The sequence below is a fragment of the Acomys russatus genome, chromosome 20 (assembly GCF_903995435.1).
Source record: "Acomys russatus chromosome 20, mAcoRus1.1, whole genome shotgun sequence".
In the NCBI taxonomy this organism is placed as follows: Eukaryota; Metazoa; Chordata; class Mammalia; order Rodentia; family Muridae; genus Acomys; species Acomys russatus.
Genome location: NC_067156.1, coordinates 22,974,021 through 22,996,636, shown reverse-complemented (window position 1 = coordinate 22,996,636; position 22,616 = coordinate 22,974,021). Strand labels below are relative to the sequence as shown.

The window sequence follows — 22,616 nt, the reverse complement described above, 5'->3', positions numbered from 1 at the left end:
CCCGCACAAAAACATGCGTGCCACTTGTGTGGTACCCACATATAAGGGGGGGAAAAGTCCCCTAAGGCAAGCTTAGGGGTACTTCAATAGCTGATCCAGTAGTTTAGGAAATGGTAACTGTCCTCTTCCTTTTCCTGTTCCCACACATACAGTGGTATTTCTGGGCCACAAGGGGGAGTGGAATCCTGTCATTTGCAGACAAATGCCGGTTAAGCAGAGAATGTCATATTAAAAAAGAAAAAAGAAAAAAAGCCACAAACAGAAAAGCAAGCATCAGGTGTGTCTTATGTATAAAAAACTACCTGAGAGTGGAAGAGAGCAACTGTGAAAGGTGGAGGCCAAGTATTAGCTACTTTCTGTTGCTGTGATAAAACAGCAATGACAAAAGGAACTTACAGAGGAAAGGGTTTTTTAGGCTTCTGGTTCCAGAGCTGGGCTTGGCAAAAGGAAGGCAGGAGCAAGAAGCAGAGAGATTACATCCTCAACCTCATGAAACAGAGGTTGAACTGAAAGTAGGGTAAGACCTGGAAATCTCAAGGCCCAACCTGTTTCGCACTTTCCTCCAGCAAGGCTGGACCACCTAAACTTTCCCACCCAGCATCCACCAGCTGGGGACCAAGTGTGCAGATGCCCGAGCCTCTGGGTGAAACGTCTCATTGGCTAAAGGGCAGAAAGAGGGAGCGTGGTCCACATAAGGCGCATTCTTCTCGGCAGGTGTCACAGGGAATGCCATTTATCTGTACAGTAGCATGTGTGTCAATGGCTACAGTGAAAACGGGCCACCTTTGTGTTAGGCCTTCAGCATTTTCTATTTCATTCTGTTTTTTGAAATGTCTTCCAGACAGGGTTGATCTGAATAACCCAGGGCAGGCATCCTCATTGACAACAAACGTCCCTCTGTTAACCCTCTACGGTTCTGCCTGTCTGCCTTTCCCCTTCCCCCCGGGCTCTGTGGGTGAGTGATGAGGTTCAGTCAGGGCCTATCAACGGCTCTGATTATGAAGGGACAGTGAAAAAAAGAAGATAACAAAGTCAGCTGTTAGAAATTGGAAACACAGCCGGGCAGTGGTGGCACACGCCTTTAATCCCAGCACTCGGGAGGCAGAGGCAGGGGGACTCTATGAGTTCGAGGCCAGCCTGGTCTACAAAGTGAGTCCAGGGACAGCCAAGGCTACACAGAGAAACCCTGTCTCAAAAAACAAAAAACAACAAACAAAAAACCCAAAACAAACAACAACAACAAAAGCTGCAAGAGTAAATCTTACAGAAACACTGGATCCCATGTACCTCATCTTGAGTGATATCTCACTTTCTAACTCAACCTACCAATGACAAGAAAAAAAAGATACCGCCAGCTGTTTTAATTTTCCAGCGGCAGACTTCATTTTGAGTACGGTATTTAGCCTTAAGCGGAATATAGATCCAAGCTTCTACTCAACTATTTATCATGCGGCTTTGTGTGCTTTTCTGGTTAGAAAACAATTACGTTTGTATCAAAGGGCTTACATGGAATTTTGAAAAGTGGAGAAGTCATCAACCTGGGACCCAAACACAAGGAATCCTAGCTGTGCGTAGGCAGAGAATATGATGAAGAACATGATCGCGAACCCCACTATGTCCTTCATGCAGCGGGAGAGGGTTGACGACAGCTGAGACATGGTCTCGTTGAAGCTTATGAACTTGAATATCTGAAAGAGACACAGGAGCCGATCCATGTGCGCGGAGCTGTTTAGAATCAGGGAAATTAGTTTCAGAAGAATTTGTCAAATAAACGAAGACCATGATAACCAAGGGGGTTTGAAGATCTGTCAGCAACCATTTCAAGGTTAAATTAACTTTTAATTGCTTCTTTTTGGTAGGGATTTGCATAGGTGGTGGGGGTTTGGGAGGCGAGTATGCCACAGAGTACCTGCAGAAGTCCGAGGAAAACTTGTGGGAGCTGGTTTGCTCTTTCCCAAGAACCAAACCCCAGGTTTGGGCAAGAACCTTACCCGGGGTGCCAGATTGCTCTGACACTCACTTCTTAGTGGGAGAAAATCCTCCCCGCCATATCAGGTAACGGTCTTACTAATACACACATGCTAATGGATTGTGTGCGAGAGTGAAATATAAATACCTTTATCCACGCAAAGAAGATAGTGATAGCAAGTATGTTGTTATAGTAAATGTGCCAGTATGCGAGAAAATAGAAGTCCGGATACTCTTCCCTGTTTCTCAACAGCCGTCCAAGCAAGATAAAATTCTGCATGTTACAGTAGGCATAGAAAGAAACAGCCAGAAAACAAAGCTGAAGGGGAAAACAAAAAGGGTTAAACTGGAGACTATCTCTGTCTCTTAATTTCTCTCAGCCTTTGAAGAAACACATGAAGAAAGTTCACTAAAGGAAAAAGGGAGGAAGAGACAAGAATAGGCTTTTGAAATAATTGTGCTGAGTGGCTTATCAAGTCTATTTCTGTACCAAACACAAGGGAGACACCTATCAATCAACGCACGCCTCTGACTTCTTGGGAAGAGACTTGATTAAACGTTGAGTCCAAGAACATACAAAATGGCTCTTTCATCAAGTCTATGCAATTATCTGTGCTTTTTCACTAAACTGCCTTTTAGAATTCCACGTACCTCCATTGTCTCTGGTCCCAACTACAGCACAGTGAAGGTAGCAGGCAGCCTGCTTGACTGTCCAACAATCAGTTTTCTGTTAGTCCTTTCCTTCTAACCCAAGCCTTGTGGGTGTGAGTAAGGAGGTCACACAGTCCCCACCTACAGAACCTTGAGCGTGAATCCATCTCAACACCACCATGGTTGCAAGCTGCAGTGACGTGCTAAACCTCACACACATTCATCTGGGGAGTGCAGACATCAAGACCTCTTATGTGCATTAAATCATAACACTGGCACACACTTCAAAGCCCAGAAGTTGGGAGGCAGAGGCAAGGCAGATCCCGGTGAGTTCAAGGGCAGCCTTAGTCTACATAGTGGGTCTGAGGACTGCCAGGGCTACAGTGATCCTGTGTCAAGGAAGGGAGTGAGAGGGAGGGAGGGAGGGAGGGAAGGCAGAGAATCGCTCCTATGGAATCTTCTATGCATTTGTTGGCCCTCTCAAGGACTAAATCAGAGAAAATAGATTTCTCTTTCACGGGCATAGGATTAGATTGCCCTATAACAGTTCATTTTTATGTTTGATACTTGTAGCTTTTGAAATAACTCGTGGATGAGTAGGAAATCCTGTGTAGGTTCAGAGGGGATCCCTTTAAATCGCACCTGCGCTGTACACTCACCGCCAGGAGCAGCATCTCCAGCCAGTTCCAAATGCTTTTGAAATAGGCAGACTTGAACTCGTTCAGTTTTTTCAGTTCTTGCATTATGAAGACAAAAAGAAAAATGCAAAATATGACCTCACAGGATGCAATGAAGTAATCGTAGTAGGTAACGTATCTGAGGAGCTTCACTGAGTAGATGTGCCACGAGGTGAGGAGCCCGCCGGTCGCAGGGAACTCCGCCACCAGCCTAGGAAGCGAAGTTTGTGCTAGTAAGTGTTCATGACCTAGTATTCAAGTTTCTGTAACATTTTCAAATCAACGGCGACATATACTTCAGTGCTAATCACTTATTTTGTACAAAACATGTTTCCATTAGGGGCCGAGGAGATGGCTCAGTGGTTAAGAGCACTTTCTGCTTCTCCAGAGGACCTGAGTTCAGCTCCCTACATCCACGCGTGGGCTTAGAGGCCCTGACTCCAGGAGGTCTGACATCCTCCTCTGCCCTGCAGGCTCTGCACATTCATATGGTGCCCACACGTGCGGGCACATGCCCACATACATATTTTAAATTTTTTTTTAAAAAAAGGAACAAGTCTCAGAAACTCAGATGCTTAAGCAGGAGGGCAGTCATCCTGGGCTATAGGGTAAGACTTTTTGTATGTTTGTATGTTTGTTTGTTTTTTGAGACAGGGTTTCTCTGTGTGTAGCCTTGGCTATCCTGGACTCACTTTGTAGACCAGGCTGGCCTCAAACTCACAGAGATCTGTGTGTGTAGCCTTGGCTATCCTGGACTCACTTTGTAGACCAGGCTGGCCTCAAACTCAGAGATCTGCCTGCCTTTGCCTCCCTAGTGCTGGGATTAAAGGCCTGCACCACTACCGCTCAGCTTTTTTTTTTTTTTAAATGTCTTTCCTTGCACTTGCAAGTTCAATTACAATCCTTCCATTTGGCATGGCTCCCAAGTGCACTGAAGATGCAGGGAGAACTCAGGGGGGAGGCCCCATGCCTCTGGGCTGCCCCTGCGGCCCTCAGGTCTGTTGCTTCGGGGAGAACGCACTTAACAAACATACTGTGGCTGGGTTCTGCTCAAGCAAAACTTGCCTTTAGCGCCAGTTCCTCAGCTCAGGTTCCTGCGGTCCCAGACGCGCACCCCGCTCTGAGGGCAGGGCACTGTGGCAATGGACAGTTCCAAGAGCTGAGCTGACCTCCTGCCACATTTAAGGAAAGCTACTTAGTGTTTTCTGTCATTGCTCTTAGGGACAAAGCCAGCGGACTTCTTCTGATCTGTGAAGTGTCTGGGATTTAGCTGGATTCCCACTTCAGGCCCCGTGACCACCAACGAGCATATCACATGGGAAGAGGCAAACAACCTGGGCCCATGGAGAGCGGTTGCAAGGTTCTGGGCTTGGACCAACAATGTCATCTAGCATCTGGGTGCCAGCAAGCACCCATTGGGCCACTGTGTGAAAGAGACGCTTTGCTGGTGATGGGTGTCCGGTCTGTGGAGACCCAGGAGGTCTGCCTGGCAAACAGATACCAGAGTCCTGGTACCAAGTCAGGACCTTCAGAATGGCCCATGAGCAGGGCAATCCACGTCATGTACATCTATGGCTATCACTCCGGAAAAGACCCTCGGCTGGAACCTTCTAGTGTTTCAGAGACCATTCACAGAAGGCAAAACCAAATCGTTCTCACATTTATAAAGACTGCTTTGTTTCTGTGTGTATGTGTGTGTTAGTGCAAATAGAGGTCAGAGGACAACTTGCCAGACTCTCCCCCCCCCCCTTCCACCACGTGGGTCTCAGGGACAGAACTCAGTTGTCAGCCTTGGTGGCAGCGCCTTTACTCAGCGAGTCATCTGGCTGCCCTCCGTGCTGTTTTTGTAACACTTACAGAAGCTTGTTCAAGGTGGCTAGTGATAACACAGGTGTCCTTCCTGGGGACATCTTGATGGCAAGTGGCTTACAGCAGAACTCCCGGTCCCCCATTTCTCAACTCACATCTCCTGAGGGTAAAGGAAAGCCCTTTCCTTAACTGTATCTCAGCCTTGGTCTACACCAAAGTAGCACAAAGCGTGGAGCGCTTCATCAGCTCCAAAGTTTCTTTTCAAAGTTCTCTATTCTGTACTGAATTTTCCTTTAAATGAACACTTTTATGACATTGGCAACACCAGCCTGAGTTAACTCTTCAATGGATATGTGCTGGCTGGTTTTTATGTCAACCCAACGCGAGCTATAGTCACCCTAGAGAAAGGAAACTCAACTGAGAAGTAAGAATGGGCTGTGGGGCATTTTCTTAATTAGTGATTGATGGGGAGGGCTGGGCCTATTGTGGGTGGGTCAGCCCTGGGCTAGTCCTCCTGGGTTCTATAAGAAAGCAGGCTGAGCAAGCCACTGAGTGTAAGTCAGTAAGCAGCCCACCCCCCAGGCCTCTGCATCAGCTCCTGCTCCGCCTCCCCCTTCATGGTCAGCTTTGGTTAGGATATGTAAGCTGAAACAAACCCTTTTGTCCCTCAAGTTGCTTTTGGTCTCAGCCTTTTATCACAGCAGAAGAACCCCTAACTAGGACAGTAAAGTGCATATGCTGGAATATATAGGAAGCGCGTTTTTTAAGAACACGGTGGTGATCTGTTCGTAAGATGGCGCAGGCTCTCTTCCAAGCCTGGCAATCAGTTCAATCCCTAGCCCATACATGAGAGAAGACAGCCAACTCCCACAAAGTGTCCTGGACACATGCCATGGCATGGAGCATGCCCTTCAATAAATGTAATAAACGTGGCGGCAAAGTGACTTAACAATCATGCAGGAGCTCATCCCTGACATTTACGGTTCCCATGGTGACGTAGCTTACTCCTTAGCTGGCTCAGTCTCAGTACCATCTGACGCACTGAACAGGTGCACTCAGGCACATCTAAGGGCTGCATCTTACGTCACTGTATAATTTTCTTCCTCCAAATGCTGGATGTAAAATATATCATAGGACATTTTGAAATAAGATATTTATACATTAGTTTATTATCTGTTGGCGGCGCCACCTTTTCTGTACCCCGACAAGTCACACAGCTAGGAGAACACGATGAAAAGACTACATAGTACTAACTTGTCTCAGCCCAGCAGGTCCCTGCACTGTGGTTGCTGCAGCCATCAAGGGCTCCTCTCAGAAACCACAGCCCTCAATGTCAGAGGATGGAAATACGTCACTCTCCCTAGCTGCTTTCTCAGAGCTCTCTGGCCTTTAAAAGTCAAGATCACATAATCTGATAAAACAAATATTTCTTTAGGCACAGGGTGTTAGACACACAGAGGTAGACACACAGAAGTATAACAATCTATTTCGAAAAAATCAATGTATAAAAAAAGCTTTTGAGGTTGCTCACTGCTGTTCCAGTGTCTCCACAAATTTTGGTAACAAAGAACTGGCAGTGATTTGGGGAGCTAGTGCTTCTATCACCGTATTACAGCCTAACCCAGCTGAAAGCGCAACTGTGTTCCTACCTGAAGATATGAACATTTATGTCACCGAAATAAAGTGCTGTCAAACAGGTACAGCCCAGTGACAGAACTGCTTCCTCCTGCACACAGTACATACTGACCACTGGATAAACATACGTGCAGGGGGAGACAGCAGAAACCTGCTTAGTTTCATTGACAGTGATTGGAAGGAGGAAACAGACACTACAGCATTGAGCACCACTTTTTTTTTTCCTTTGAGACACTATCTCTCTCCATAGTCCTGACTATCCTGGAACTCACTATGTAGACCAGGCTAGCCTCAAACTCACAGAGATAGACCTGCCTCTGTCTTTGGAAGGTTGGAATTAAAGGCGTGTGTCACCATGCCCAGCTTGACCATCGCTTCTTAAAGTGATTTCAGGTGACACACACACACACACACACACACACACACACACACACACACACACACACACACACACCAGTAACATGTTTCCAAATGCTCAATGACTAAAACTTAATCCAAATCAAATGCACAACAAATCAGATGTGTTTCTGGCTGTGCCAGTAAGCACTGCATGGCTTCACTGCAGCCTGTGTTCTGAACACATGGCTTTAGTGTGTTCTGAACACAGGGATTTAGCATGTTCTGAACACACAGCTTTAGCATGTTCTGAACACACAGCTTTAGCATGTTCTGAACACACAGCTTTAGCATGTTCTGAACACAGGGCTTTAGCATGTTCTGAACACAGGGCTTTAGCATGTTCTGAACACAGGGCTTTACATGTTCTGAACACACAGCCTTAGCAAGGCTGAGCATTGCTTCACAGCACACCACCAGTGCAGACAGCCTCAGCCACCTGGTCAGATCTCCTGACTATGGCATAAATTCATGTTTTTACTGTGTACCCAGAGTTTTCTGCTCCCAGAGAAATGTAATGAAATAACATGGGAAACAAAGACTCAGTGTTATCCTACCATTACTCCTGAGCATGTAAGTATCTAAGCAATGTATCTTTGGATTATACTGTGTTAGAACATTTGATTTTAAGACCTTCTGTTTGTAGCCAGGTGTGGTGGCATACACTTTTAACCTGAGCACATAGAAGGCAGAGGTAGTGGGGTATCAGTGAGTTCAAGGCCAGCCTGATCTACACAAGTGAAACCCTGTCTCAAATGTTGGGTAGGTGGGAGAAAAGAAAAAAACAAAAACAAAAACAAAAAAAAACACTGTTTGAGTTGTGGACTTGAGTTTCATTTAAAAAACAACTTAGTGGATTTTGGCTTGGGATTAGGACAGAATTTTCAACAATTTTTGCTGTGGCTCTGAACACACTTCTGCCATCTGGCACGTCTACGTGAAGTGGTCCTTCTCAGCACTGACAACTCTAAAAACAAAATGCCGATCAAATCTGAATTCAGTAATGTGTAATCTGTATATTTATTTTTATATACCCATGTACCTGGTGCCAGGTAAGATATCGTGGGCAAAAAGTGGTCCCAAAGGGAGAAAAAATTAAAGGATTAATATGCTTTGATTCATTCAGTGATGGGCATGGCAGTTAACAACAAACCCAGCAGACTAGGAAATGGTTATTTGTTGTAATGAATAGTGATTTGTGTTGGATCATGATTCTGGAGTGTAATGTTAAGGGGCTGAATCTAGTGAAGGCAAAGGTGTCATATCATGAAAGTGTGGTGTGTGTGTGTGTGTGTGTGTGTGTGTGTGTGTGTGTGTGTGTGTGTAAATCTGCTGATTTCTCAATGTTTAATGACATAAATATAACATTTTGTGACAAGAAACCTGGAAGCCTGACTGTGTTGTTATCCAGCCATCCCATGCCTCAGGGGGAGCATCCCTCAGGGGGAGCATCCCTCAAGGGGGAGCATCCCTCAGGGGGAGCATCCCTCAGGGGGAGCATCCCTCAGGGGGAGCAGATTAACTCCCTGGTTACAGCGATGCTGTGTGTGTGTGATTCTAGAGCCTCTCCAGTTCTGTCAGTGAGCCTGGCCTGCGCTTGGAGGCTGCTGAGGAACGGAATGATCTGTTTGCTGCTCCTCTGAGCACAGCGACAGCTGTCCACAGCTGCTTCCAGTACAGTCATCCTGTGGAGCTTAAGATAAGGCTGACTGACACCAGGGATGACAAAACAGAAATCACCTAAGAGCTGGAGAGATGGCTCAGTGGTTAAGAGAACTGGCTGCTCTTCCAGAGGCCCTGAGTTCAATTCCCAGCAACCACATGGTGGCTCACAACCATCTATAATGTGATCTGATGCCCTCTTCTGGTGTGCAAGTGTTATGTAGGCAGAACACTGTATACATAATAAATAAATCTTAAAAAAAAAAAAAAAAGAAAAAAAGAAAGAAAACAGAAATCACCTTTAAAAAAATAGAGCTGCATCTTTGCGGTAACCATGAAAATCATTTGCCCTGATTCTGGAGCTGCTCCTACACAGCAGTAGGACACCAGCAAATGATAATCTTCGGTGTTGCTTTTTCTTCAACAACAAAAGCCTCCAAACTGATTCAGAAGTCAACAAGCTAAGATCCAAGCTGGGCCTTGTATTAATTACTTTTTAAGATAAACCAGCGAAGCAATGGCTTACAATAGAAATTTCCCTTCTGTTTGCAGAGCTGAGGTGGTCCAGCAGGCCAGACTGATCTCAGCCTGGCTTGCCAACAGAGCCCGCGCTCGATTGGCTCTGCTCAGCATCTTGGACTTGGCTCTGTTCTACCTGTTCATCTTCCTCCGGCTTCCAGCAAGTCACACCCCTCCCATGGCAACTGTGCAAGTGCAGAGAGCAAACTGATACACAGACTCATGACCTGGCTATTTGCAGCATTATCTGCTAACACCCCATTGGCCAAAGCAAGTCACATTGCTTGAGCTCAGCATCAGGGCCGTAGTAAGCCACCTCAGCATTACACAACAAGTTTAAGAAGAACAGAAGTTACTCTCACCTCTGTGTCAGCTCCTGCCTCCAGGATCCTGCTTTGACTTCCTGTCCTGACTTCCCTCAGGGATGGACTATACTCATGAAGTATAAACCAAATAAGCCTCTCCAAGCTGCCTTTGTCCAGTGTTTTATCACAGCAGTAGAGACCCTGACTAAGACATATGACCAGCATTTTTTCCAACTGAGCTATCTCCCCAGCCCCTAAACCAAGAAATTTTAACATTCTGATTTTATGAAAAATTATGACACATCAGACCTGTACAATTCCAGGCTGACAGAAATGGCAAGACTATGTATCCTCACACCATAAGACACCAAAGGGCAAGAGGACTCCGAAGGTAAAAGTACCTTGGTGTACAAGCTTGAGTTTCATTCCTGGAACCCACGGTCGGGGGAGAAAACTGACTCCCTAAAACTGTCTTCTGACCTCTATACTTGGCACTATGGCACACACTTGAGTGCGCGTGTGCATGTGCGCACGTGCGCGCGCGCGCGCACACACACACACACACACACACACACACACACACACGACATTAAAACCTAGCGTATTGTACGTGATTCTTCATGTGCCTGAACACGTCCTGAAATAGCGAGTGTGGTGCTGCTGTTGTCTTCTGCATTCCTGTCAGCAGAGCCCGTATTTATCCTAAAGCTACGGCTTTAACCTCAGCACAGCTATGCGGGAACTGCAACACCAAAGGTGGATTTGGATCCTTTGAAAATTCAGTTTGCTAAGACAAACATCTGAGCCACTCACCTGATGGTGCAAAACAGATTGACATTAGCATTGTATAATGAAAAGTCAATAAAAACAACTCTGGTCCCTCTGGTGACCCAGCTGTTCAGCCGCAGGTCAGCGAACTTGGTTTTGGTTTCAGACTTTGACTTTGACAACGTGACTATATATCCTCCATCTCGGTACACGCCGACAAAACCCCAGTGCCAAGGGGCGTTGGCGGGGGGAGCCGAGTACTTCCATCTGTGGGACAGCAAAGCAATACTGGAGATGGGAAAGCAGCCCCCCACGCAGTTAAGCTAACCTTTTATTTAAATAGTTGAAACGAAGTTCAAAAGTAGCAGAGACAATTGCAGTAGAGTTTGTAAAAGGACCAAGACCCAGCAAGATTTAGTAATTGTTGTGGGCCACGGTAGCATAACGAGGAGAGTGGTTTTGTGGTACGAGTGTGGTACATGTGTGTCCGCATTCACACACACAGAGAGACACAGACACAGACAGACACATGTTATTTAACTTTTTTCAAAAGAATGTTTATAATTTTGTTTCTCCATCTTTCTGGCCTTTAACTTATAATAATTATAAGAAAACCAAAAGAAGAGTCCACTCACTCCTCAGTTTCACTCTCCCTATTCAGTTTCTCCCAAAGATATCTGAAAGTTGTATTATTACATTTATAAATTTATGCCGGGCGTGGTGGCGCACGCCTTTAATCCCAGCACTCAGGAGGCAGAGGCAGGCGGATCGCTGTGAGTTCGAGGCCAGCCTGGTCTACAAAGTGAGTCCAGGATGGCCAAGGCTACACAGAGAAACCCTGTCTCAAAAAACCAAAAACAATAACAACAACATTTATAAATTTATAACATTTATAAAAATTACATAAGCCGTCATGAATGCCCCAAACCCAGCAATCCTGGCCTATATGGCAATATCCTGAATAATAAAATAAAATTAAAGTAAGTCTCCAAACTCGTACAAAGAATAAGTCAACACACATAAAACAATTAATCTTGGAGATTGGCGGAGGCCGTTTAAGAAAGAAAATTATAGACTAATGATTAAAGGCGATCAGGTATAGCTAAGACTGAGAGGCTGAGGAGAACAGAAGGGTGACTGTACAGGAGATGGCAGGCAAGAGCTACAGGAGAGCAGCTCGCTGGCCATGGCAGGAAAAACACACAGTGGTAAAATCACAGCACTACAGGATGTTATTTGAAAACAGTTAAGAACATAGTTACAAAAGAAGTAACTCAAAGAGCGAAGAAGGACCGTGGTTTCTTCAGAGCAAGATGAGTAGAAAGACAGATCTTTATGAACACTTGAATAACTGTAATAAATAGTAACTATGAAAAGGTTAGCCCTGTCCTCCTGACACCGGCAGTATAAACAGTGCTGACAACAGTAACATCACGGTCAGCAGGAGGTGCTGCCAGTGGCTTTGGCCTTCACACCTGGTCTACACTCCCCTGGCACGCTAGGCATGGACTCTAACCTTCGACAACTATAAGCCCCCAACAAACTTCTGTAATTTCTGTAAGGGCATCTTAGCACAGAAAGAAAAGGGAACTAAGAGAGCATCTTCAGTGAGCATCATCCAACTGAAGAATATGACTGACCCTTTTAGTACTGAAGCTACAGACATCACTGAAGCTAGGACGGAGGAGATGGAAGAGAGTTCCTCAGACGGCCCCTAAGGATCCTACAAAGCCTTTGGCCACAGCTAGAAAAAGCTACCAAGCTGGGCGGTGGTGGCGCATGCCTTTAATCCCAGCACAGGTAGATCGATGTGAGTTTGAGGCCAGCCTGGTCTACAAGGGAGTTCAGGACAGCCAAGGCTACACAGAGAAACCCTGTCTCGAAAAACCAAAAAATAAAATAAAAAACAAAACAAAACAAAAAGCTACCAAAAGAGGGGAAAAAATGATGCTTGGGGCTAGGGAGATGCCTAGGAGCACAAACCAGGACCCAGGTTCAGGTCCCTAGAACCCACATAAAAGCCAGCTGCTGGGGCATGAATCTGTAGTCCCAGAGCTCAGGGGCCAGGCAGGATTGGACCTCTGGAGCTCACTGGCTGGCCAGCTGAGCAGAACCAATGAGCTTCAGCTTCAGAGAGACCCTGCCTCAAAAATCAAAAGTGGAGAGTGATTTAGAAAGACACCTGATATTGACATCTGGCGTGCGCGCACACACGCTCACACACATGCACACGCTCACACACACGCACACACATGCACACAATGCTAATGTCTGACTTTGCCGCCCCCACACCTATTATTCATTTTTTATATCACGTCAACACCCCGTTCCCCCATCACACAGGGGCATTTTTACATTTTTTTGGGGAGGGGTGTCTTTTTTTGAGACAGGGTTTCTCTGTGTAGCCTTGACTGTCCTGAAGTCTTTGTAGACCAGGCTGGCCTCAAACTCACAGCGATCCACCTGCCTCTGCCTCCCGAGTGCTGGGATTAAAGGCGTGCGCCACCATGCCCGGCTCATTCTTACATTCTAAGTGCTGCTATTGCCGGCTTTCTTCCCAGGATACTAACCGGAAGAACCAGGAGCGGCAAACAGCAACTCCCAGCTCCTATTAGTTGGAAGACAGACGGATTTTGATAGAAAAAAAAGTTACTAACTTCATATTGCTTACTCTGTATCACTTTTGAGGCCAAAATCAGACAGGTCTTCGTTTTCAGCTGTGTATTTGTTGTAGCAGTCGCTGACGAGTGACTGAAACTCTGAGTAGACCTTGCAAGTGTTGTTGCGCACTCTCAGCTGCCGCACCCTGGCGACTCCGAGAAGGATGTTCTCGCAGTAGATGCGGCTGCTGTTTTTCAAACTGTATAACTGCTGGTGATTGTACCACGAGTCCCAGTACAAGCCTTCCAGAAGGGGTCCTTCCATGAACTTCACAGAGAAAGGCAAATGTCACGGGGGAAAAAATTACCTTTGAGTGTTAGTTATTTTTACATAACTATGTTTGTTTCTCTTTGTTTCTCTCTTCATCTGGCTACCACACAAATAATTGTGACTCGTTTATATTTGTTTATATTTGTGTTCACAACACAATCTTGAGCGGTTTTAGTCTGTTCTTAACCCTCTGTGCTATCCTGAATCTATCTCTGCCAATGTCCTCGAGATTCTTGATTTTTTTAGTTCTTTGCCCCAGCTGAATCTCCATCTCTCCTGCACCTTGGCCATCCTGGACTTGCTTTCTAGACCAGGCTGGCCTCAAACTCACGGCGATTCACCTGCCTCTGCCTCCCCAGTGCTGGGATCAAAGGCTTGAGCCACCATGCCTGGCCTCACTTCTTTATTGGCCTTGCTTGTTAATGCTTCGTCCGCGGCTCTGGAAGGTCCAGGGTAGGGCCACTGTGGCTGGATGTGGATTCCCCTCCAGTTCACTTCATCTCTTGGGTCGCCAGAGGTGATGGCTCAGGCAACGGATCAGGATTGAAAGAAGAGAGAGGAAAGGGAGCCCAGGGTTCCTTCCCTAGGGACTGGCTGTGCTGTGGCCAGGGAGGAAACTTAAACTGACCACAATTTTCCTACAGCCAGGGCTGTAAACGTGGTTTCTAGCCAAAAACTGCAGGGGTGGGGGTGTTGTAAAGGGAAACTCTGTGACCTGTAGGTAGGCCTCTTCGCAGAGACCTCCAGTAAGCTAAATTATGCCTGCTTGTCTGAGAGGGGAGCCCTGGGTCTGTTAACTTATTTGTGAATCTACAGGGAAATGAGAATTAGAGAGAGAGAGAGAGAGAGAGAAAATAAGCCACTCACACCCACAGGTGTGTGGATGAAGGTGGATGAATTTAGGCTTCTTAACCTCAACTGGATGAAGCTAAGCTTCCCAACTTCAATGCCAATTACTGGTTGCTTACTGTACTTATACTTCTGGGAAAGGAGATTTAGCTCATAGTCAAAAAGGCAATAATCACAAAAACAGATGAATCCTAAAATACAACAGGTACATGTTTTAAAACTAAACATTTCTTGGCAGCAGGCATGGGTCCAGTTGGTGGGCATGGGTCCTCAGGATTGGGAAGATGAGCTCCTCAATGCATTCTGAGGAGGAGGATTGTGATCCAGAGCTACACAGAAATGTTCACCCCGAGAGCAGCCTGATTGGGAGGAAAGGCTTAGCGCAATGTATTAGAAATACCCAAGCCAAAGTTGGGCGTTGGTGGCGCATGCCTTTAATCCCAGCACTGGGAAGGCAGAGGCGGGCGGATCGCTGTGAGTTCGAGGCCAGCCTGGTCTACAGAGTGAGTTCCAGAACAGCCAAAGATACACAGAGAAACCCTCTCTCAAAAAAACAAAAAAACAAACAAACAAACAAAAGAAATACCCAAGCTGAGATCATCCAAGATGGCGTGGATCACACACTGTGTCTGACCTGCAGAACAGCAGTGACTGCACAGCCACCAACGGACCATACTGAGGGCTCCAAAACACAGTGCTGGTGTTTCCCAGAAAGAAGAAAATCTTGTCATGTGGATCGTCCATGCCCTCCTACTGCAGGACCGTGGAACCATGCTTTGGTGAGCTCCCAGGGACCCTAGGGCTGCCACCACTGCTGCTGGTTTTAGGGTTGTGGCCCAGCGCAGTGTGGGCCAGGGAGATGGCTTTCAAGGAGGGGGGTGCTGTTCGAGTCGAGCCTGAGCGAGCACTGCCCCACCCACACCACAGGCCTCACAGACCTCCTCTCACGGGCCGGGGCCGTGCTCAGTGCTGAGAGCTGGATCATGCAGAAGTGGACACTAAGGGCAGCACTGAGGTGGGGGCCCATGGTGGATGGGGCACTTGAGGGAACCAGAGACTCAACAGAGCCACAAGTTCCCTGGGACAAGAAGCTGAGCTGGGCCAACATCAATGGTTTCCGCAACTTACTCAACAAAGACTTTGAGGGGCCTCCACTTGCCACCTGCTTGATGGCCCACAAGATCTAGTACCCACAGGAGTAGGAAGCCATCCAGGCCTTGATGGCCCTTGAGGACACAGGAGCTAGAGAGCTGGTCCTGCCCTGAGGACATGCGAACGAGTGATCCAACCCTGACCTGAGGACACAGGAGCTGGAGAGCCAGCCCTGCCATGATGACACAAGAGTGGGAGTGTGGGCCCTGCCCTGAGGACATGGGAACAGGAGAGCTGGTCCTGCCTGGAGGACACAGGTCCTGCCATGATGACATGGGAGCGGGAGGGAGAGTGGGCCCTGCCCTGAGGGCAAGGGAGCAGGAGCTGGCTCTACCCCAAGGACATGGGAGTGGAAGAGCAGGCCCTGTTATGATGACATGGGAGCAGGAGAGTGGGACCTGCCTCGAGAACATGGGAGTGGGTCCTGATCCAAGGCTCTGAATGGACCTCACCCTAACATCTAACCCATGTATGACTGAAACACATGAAGGGGCTGGACCTGCAGATTCAAAGATTAAGAATCTCCTTGACACACTGCAACAACGGGTTATCTGATAGCAGTCCCAGTGAGGATCCAGTAACGATAGTGTAGGCCTCAAACCAGGCCCATGACTCATAGCAATGAACATTTGAAAGTAAACATAATGGACAAAAGGCTATACACTACAGCTTCTGTGACAAGATTTTTTGTTTGTCTGCTTGTTTTATTTTTACTGTGGGGAGGAGAGGGATTTTGGTGCATGATGTGTAAATCATAGACATTCAATAAAAGTAAAAAATAAAAAATAAATAAAAAGCTATACATTTCTTATCTATGTATTCATTACATAAGTTCATAGTAAGTTCAGAGTGACGAAAGTTGACAAGGCATAAAGGTTAACAGGGTCTAAAAGTTACAAGAATATATGTCTTTTTAATTAGGACTGACCTGGCCACACATTTTCCAACTATCTTTTAATTCAAAGTGGGTTCAGGATAATAATTTTATCTGTCTTTCATTCTAAGAAACAGAGTAAATTTAAAATGACAGCATATGATGCCATGAGAGTGACAAGGTGTAAGAAATTACAACAGAACAGTTTGTATATTTAGACATTAAGATTTGTCCTTAATTTAGACATTTCTATGTAGCCCCATTATATCTTGGGTTCTGGGAACTTTAAATCAAGTTGCCTGTATTTATGGTGTATACCAGCATTCATGGTGCCATCTGGTGTGAAGGCTTATCTGAGGCCACAAATCTGCTTCAAGGCTCTGTCCCCTAGTGAGGCATCTGGAGATCCACCAAGGTATTTATTGCAGCCATAAACTTTCTAAAGGATCTCTAAAACAATTTAACTTTTAAAACTATTTGAATCAAATCAGGAATTCCATAATCAGGGATTAATTCATCTGAACAACAGTACATCCTCAACAAGATCCTGTAGGAAGTTTGCTCAATCAGAGCTGCTTAATACCCAGAAAGTGACAGTTCACGCCAATGCCAGATGTTTCTTTTCTTTTTAGTTTTTCGAGACAGGGCCTCTTCTTGTAACCTTGGCTGTCCTGGATTCACTTTGTAGACCAGGCTGGCCTTGAACTCACAGCAATCCAACTGCCTCTGCCTCCCTGAGTGCTGGGATTAAAGGTGCGCACCACCGTACCTGGCTCCAATGCCAAAATTTAAAGAGATGCAGCAGTGCACCATTGACTGGGTTGTCAGAAGTTGAAAGCAATTCTGGGGTACATCATGGTACAGGCCTTGCAAAATACTGGATCTCTTCCGGAGATCGCTCATGCCTGCTGAACTTCCCCAAATCAGTGGCTCTTGATATTGTGTCAGAGGCTAGAGGCAATTCTGGGGGTGCACCATGGTACAGACCCTGCAAAATGCTGGATCACCTCCTAGAAAGCCCACATGTCTAATGAGCTCCTTTAACGGGCTGGCTCTTGGCACTTGCCATTGGCCACATAGCACAATTACAAGAGAAAGATGATGTCCACTTCTCCTTTCTTACTAAGCCAATGACTTATGACCACTTGGACCTTGTCTTATGTTTGTCCTCTTCCTTACTAAAATTTTCTTGTCGCTGTGACAGATACCAGACTAACCACTTTAAGGGAGGAAAGATATCATTTAAGTTTCGGTCAGCCTTAGTCAGAAGGGTGTGGCCGTGGAACGGAGGGAATGCCTGAGTTCTACCGAATTTCCTCTTTCTCCCCTCTTACTCCATCCCATCGGATCTATGGATGGTGCTGCCACATTCAGGGTAGGTCTTTGCCAGGTAGTTAACCCTCTCAGAAAACAGCAACAGAAAAAAAAAAAGAAACCCACTGTCACAGGCACACCTGAGGGTCTGCTCTGCCAATCCAACTGGTTCTCTATGCACCTAAGTTGGCCACCATATCCGCCTGGTGTGGCATTCGTGATGTGAGCCCTGTCCATTCCTTTTCTGCTTACACTCCAAGTTCAGTTCCACGTGAACTGAACCCAGCAACATGGCTCCCTGATCTTAGGATACCTTTTCTTTCTTTCTTTTCTTTTTTTTTTTTTTTTTTCTTTTTTTGTTTTTTTGAGACAGGGTCTCTGTGTAGCCCTGGCTGTCCTGGACTCGATTTGTAGCCCAGGCTGGCCTCGAACTCACAGAGATCTGCCTGCCTCTGCCTTGCAAAAGCTGGGATTACAGGCAAGCGCCAGCACTGCCTGGCAGATACCTTTTTTTTTAATGGACCTTTTAAAATGCATCCACACTGTCATCAGTTCTGGAAAGCTTCCTTCACGGCCTCATCCTTTACATCTGAACGTTTGTGACGTGGGAGCCCAGTCGCTGCTCCTCCTTCCTGACGGCTTGTGCTATGTGTGACGAAAAACCTGTCTACTCCAGTGCTGAAGGAACCTCTCTCTCTCCCCCTCCTTCTCTCTCGGGATTAAGTTACTTTACACACTGCTTTATTATTATTATTATTATTATTATTATTATTATTATTATTATTATTATTATTATATACTGCATTATTACTGTAACACACTAGGGGGCTACACACATAAATTGTGAATGTTATCCTTTCTGGGAAATGAAGAATTTGTAAGGCTGTCACGCATATGAACTTTATATATAAACGTTAGTACTCACATAACAAATCTTGTGTTTTCCAAGGGAAATAAGAATATTGAAAAAACATCAAGAATTTGAAAGTTATAAAGAATAGTATCACGTTGTGAACATAAAGATTCACAATAAACACTGTTGGTTGGTTTTCCTTTAACAAATATTCCCCGAGCAGTTTCTGTGTGGCCAGCGCTGTGGACTGTCTGTGAACTTGTTTTTCTTTTCTTTTTTCCCCAGAGCTGGGGCTCAGACCCAGCACCTCTCACTTACTAGGCAAGCAGCACACCACTGAGCCAGCCCCCATCCACTGGCTTATGGGCTATCTAAAGCTACTTCGTCAGGTCACACATCTTACCTTCCAGAAATCAGCTATGCTCCGGATGGACCTGAAGCTGCTTCTTTCGTCATTAGGGAGAGAGGTGTCCACGAACAGGGATGTCATGACTTTGTTTAAGTAGTACATATGTGGATTGACCATCCCAAAAGTCACTGTGGAAAACAATTTCTTGTTTAAAATGTGTAACTCAAAATCCCACCTTAGCAGTGCTCAAAAATATTAATTTCCCTAGCTTATAAAAATTTCAACATTGCCTGAGTATTTTTTTTTACATTTATTTATTGTGTGTGTGTGTGTATGTGCACACACGCACACATGCATACACAAAAACACATATGTGACATGGTACAAATGAAGTCAAAGGACAATCTGTGGGAGTGGTCCTCTCTTTTCATCATGTAGGTTCCAGGGATCAGGCTCAGGTCCCCAGGCTGGGCAGCAAGAGCCTTTATCCACTGAGCCATCTCGCCAGCCCTGTGATGTCTAATCACCGAAGCCAGAAGTGTACAAAGTAGGTCGACGCTTCCTTTACCCTGTACTAAACAAGACGTTGGTTCTTCGGGTTTTATGCATATATATATATATATATATGTATATATATTTAATATTCTCTTTTTAAAAATGATGTCAAATAGCCGGTTGTGGTGGCGCACGCCTTTAATCCCAGCACTTGGGAGGCAGAGGCAGGCGGATCTCTGTGAGTTCAAGGCCAACCTGGTCTACAAAGCGAGTCCAGGACAGCCAAAGCTACACAGAGAAACTCTGTCTTGAAAAATCAAAAAACAAAACAAAACAAAATGACATCAAATTAGGGCTGGTGAGGTGGCTTTAACACGTAAGTTGCCATGCAAAGCCAACAAGTGAAAGGGGAAGGAGAGGACCACCTGACCGCACATGTACGTGGCTCCCTCCATCGCACACAAATACACAGATAATATATTTTTTACATGAGGTCACATAATTTCCACGACTCTACTGTTGGCTTTTCCTCTACATGAAGAAGAGACAATACCATATAGTGAGTGGTTAAGGCTATGGACCTTGGATGCAGCCAAGAAGAGTTATATTCTCATCATAGGATGCTGTCTCTTACTACACAGTTACACACACACACACACACACACACACACACACACACACACACACACGCAAGATAGCAGCAGCAGCAGGAGGCAATCTTCCGGAGCCATCTGCCTTGGTTTTATCTTTTGAAATAGGACCTTTCATTAGCCTAGGGCTTTCACAGTAGGCTAGGCTGGCTGGACAGCAAGCCCAGGGGCCTGCCTGCTCCCGCCTCCCAGCCCTGAGATTACAGGTACCACCACACTCTGCTTTTCCTGCATGGATTCTGGGATCAGAGCCAGGTTCTCCTGCTGGCGTGGCAAGTATTTTACAGTCTGGGTTCTCTTTCCAGATGAACATGTAACATTTAAACCCATGCTTTTGGAACATAGTAAGTTTGTTTTTAAAAATTACATTTTTCCTCTCTTTTTATAAACTTTTTTTTTTTTTTTTTGCTAGAATGCCCCAATTAAAAACAAAACCAAAAACAAGACAAAATCATGTGGGACCAGCAAGATGGATCAGAGGGAAAAAGATTCAAATCAAGCCTGACACCCCGAGATGCGCGAGATGAACGTGCTGTTGTGCACGCGTACACACAGCATACAAATGAGTATATGTCAGTCTCTAACAGTGGCACTTATTTCACTGCATAATCTTTACATTTTTTATTTTATGTGCATCGGTGTTTCATCTGCATGTGTGTGTCTTCGTGAAGATGTCAGATCCTCTGGAACCGGAGTCACAGACAATTGTGAGCTGCCATGTGGGTGCAGGGAATTAAACCCGGGTCCTCTGGAAGAGCACCCAGTGCTTTAACCACTGAGCCGTCCTTCTCTCCAGCCCCTTCACTGCATGTTTTACAGTGGTTAATGAATCCCCTTCCTGTTGACTTAGCTAGTTTTCTGTATTGTAAGTGTTCAAAAATCTCTGAATGGTGGAATTGCAAAGCATCTTTTGGCTCATGCTGTCTACTTTCTAAACACCTGGGAACGAGCAGGGGCCCGGGCCACAGCTGTCACTAAGCTTTGTGTAAACCAGCCTGAGATACCGTATCAAGCGGGCTACAGCTGTCCTTTATCTCCAACGCCTACCCCTGCAACACCAACTAACTGTGACTGGTGCACAGCTGCCCTTCGGAGATGAGCGGACCCCTGTATGCTAGCTTCGAGCTACATACGTTGGGGAGTTAAAACACAAAACATTAACAAGCTTTTCACAAGCGAAGTCGATGCCGTGGACCCTCGGGGAGGGGGTGGACAGCACAGACTGAGAGGGCGTGCCTGCTTTCCTTAAACTGTTGCATTTACTCAGCACAAAGGTACTTTAGTATCAATCGTGCAGCTTTGTGAAGAAGATGAAACTTATGGCAGCCCCAAACCTTACGTCGGGTCCCATTTGTACTGTTTATTTACGGAACTAAACCAACATCTCTCCATTGCTCTAAAAGAAATTAAATCCAGTTGTCAAGCCAGGAGGGATATGTTTTAAATAGTTCTCTAAATGAAAAACAATAGTAATCATATTCAGTCAGGCTGACTTTGGAAGCGTTCCATCACATCTGTGGCCAAGTTTTGCCCCTTAAAAACTGGAAATCGTGTGTGTTGTGGTGGCGCAGGCCTTTAACCCCAGCACTTGGGAGGCAGAGGCAGGTGGATCTCTGTGAGTTCGAGGCCAGCCTGGTCTACAAAGTGCGTCCAGGACAGCCAGGGCTAACACAGAGAAACCCTGTTCTGAACCAATCCAACAACAAAACAAAAAGGCAAACAAACAAAACCTTGGAAATTGTGTCATTCATGGAATGATCTCTAAAAATAAATTGTCATAATGATCTCTGAAATCTGTCCGTTTTTTGTTTTTGTTTTTGTTTTGTTTTGTTTTTTTTTAGTTTTTATTTTTCACCTCCACGTTTTAAGAACCAATTCAGCAAGCATTTCTACCTCCACCTGGGTACTTACATATACATAGATTTATTAAAAAAATAAAGTAGAGTAACAGCTCTTCAAGAGTGGTGTTGACCTCGGCGTCCCTTCTGTAACGCAGATCATGTTTCGAAGTCCCTGGGAGATGTAAAACAAGCTCTTTCTTCATATTGCTGGGTAACTATAATGCTTATAAGTAACAAAGATGGGGGTGGGGTGGGGAGGGAAACATGACTGTTTCTAGTGGCTTCTGGTTCCTTTTAACTTCTCACTTGAGCCAGGAGTAACTGCTAAATTTTGCTATGGAGTGGGCAGTCATATTTTATGGGTATAAGCTGACAGATTTCATACCACAAGCATTTCTCCCAAGGTCCTGTTAAGATGAACAAGGGACTCCAGCTGCAGCGGTCAAGGGCGTGACTCCCTCTGTGACTAACACCCGCGGAGGTGACAAGAGCCTAGCAGGCCGCCATCTCTCACAAGAGTGGGGGGTATGGGGATCAGAGTTCTGGGTACGTGGAGTTGCCAATGGGTCCTGGGTTACCTACTCTCTAGGCGCCCCCACCCTCACCTCCTCGGTACCACCAAGTCGCCTCCGCCATCGCGGTCGGTTCGGCACTGTTGGTTCCGCCCTAACCCTCGCCCCCGCGCCTGCGCAGTAGTGCTGCAGCGCGCAAACCTGGTTACTGCACCCACACTACGTGCAGGCTCCTGGGCAGAAAGCTGAGCTTTGTTTGTTCGCCTGTTGTCACTTCACCTCCCCTGAGGTGGGGGTGGGGTGGGGCGGCGGGTGTTGAGTTGTGGCTGGGGGTTTATTTATAGCTCACTTTTCTGCATGCAAAAAGAAAATAAGTATCGCCACCTACAGTGTTAACGTGAGTGGC

At 46.0% G+C, this 22,616-nt stretch overlaps 1 protein-coding gene across 1 annotated transcript in view; it reads right to left on the bottom strand.

Moving 5' to 3' along the window:
• The window catches only part of Pkd2l2 (polycystin 2 like 2, transient receptor potential cation channel), a 30,831-nt gene extending 8,477 nt beyond the window's left edge, over positions 1-22,354 (bottom strand). The window contains exons 1-7 of the mRNA XM_051163860.1: positions 21,769-22,354; positions 18,767-18,900; positions 13,062-13,318; positions 10,436-10,657; positions 3,279-3,507; positions 2,117-2,287; positions 1,507-1,688 (exon numbers count right to left, since the gene is read on the bottom strand). Of these exons, the coding sequence (XP_051019817.1) occupies positions 1,507-1,688; positions 2,117-2,287; positions 3,279-3,507; positions 10,436-10,657; positions 13,062-13,318; positions 18,767-18,900; positions 21,769-21,901 (1,328 nt within the window). The 5' untranslated portion in view covers positions 21,902-22,354. The remainder of the gene's footprint in view (positions 1-1,506; positions 1,689-2,116; positions 2,288-3,278; positions 3,508-10,435; positions 10,658-13,061; positions 13,319-18,766; positions 18,901-21,768) is intronic.
• Positions 22,355-22,616: the final 262 nt, after the last annotated feature.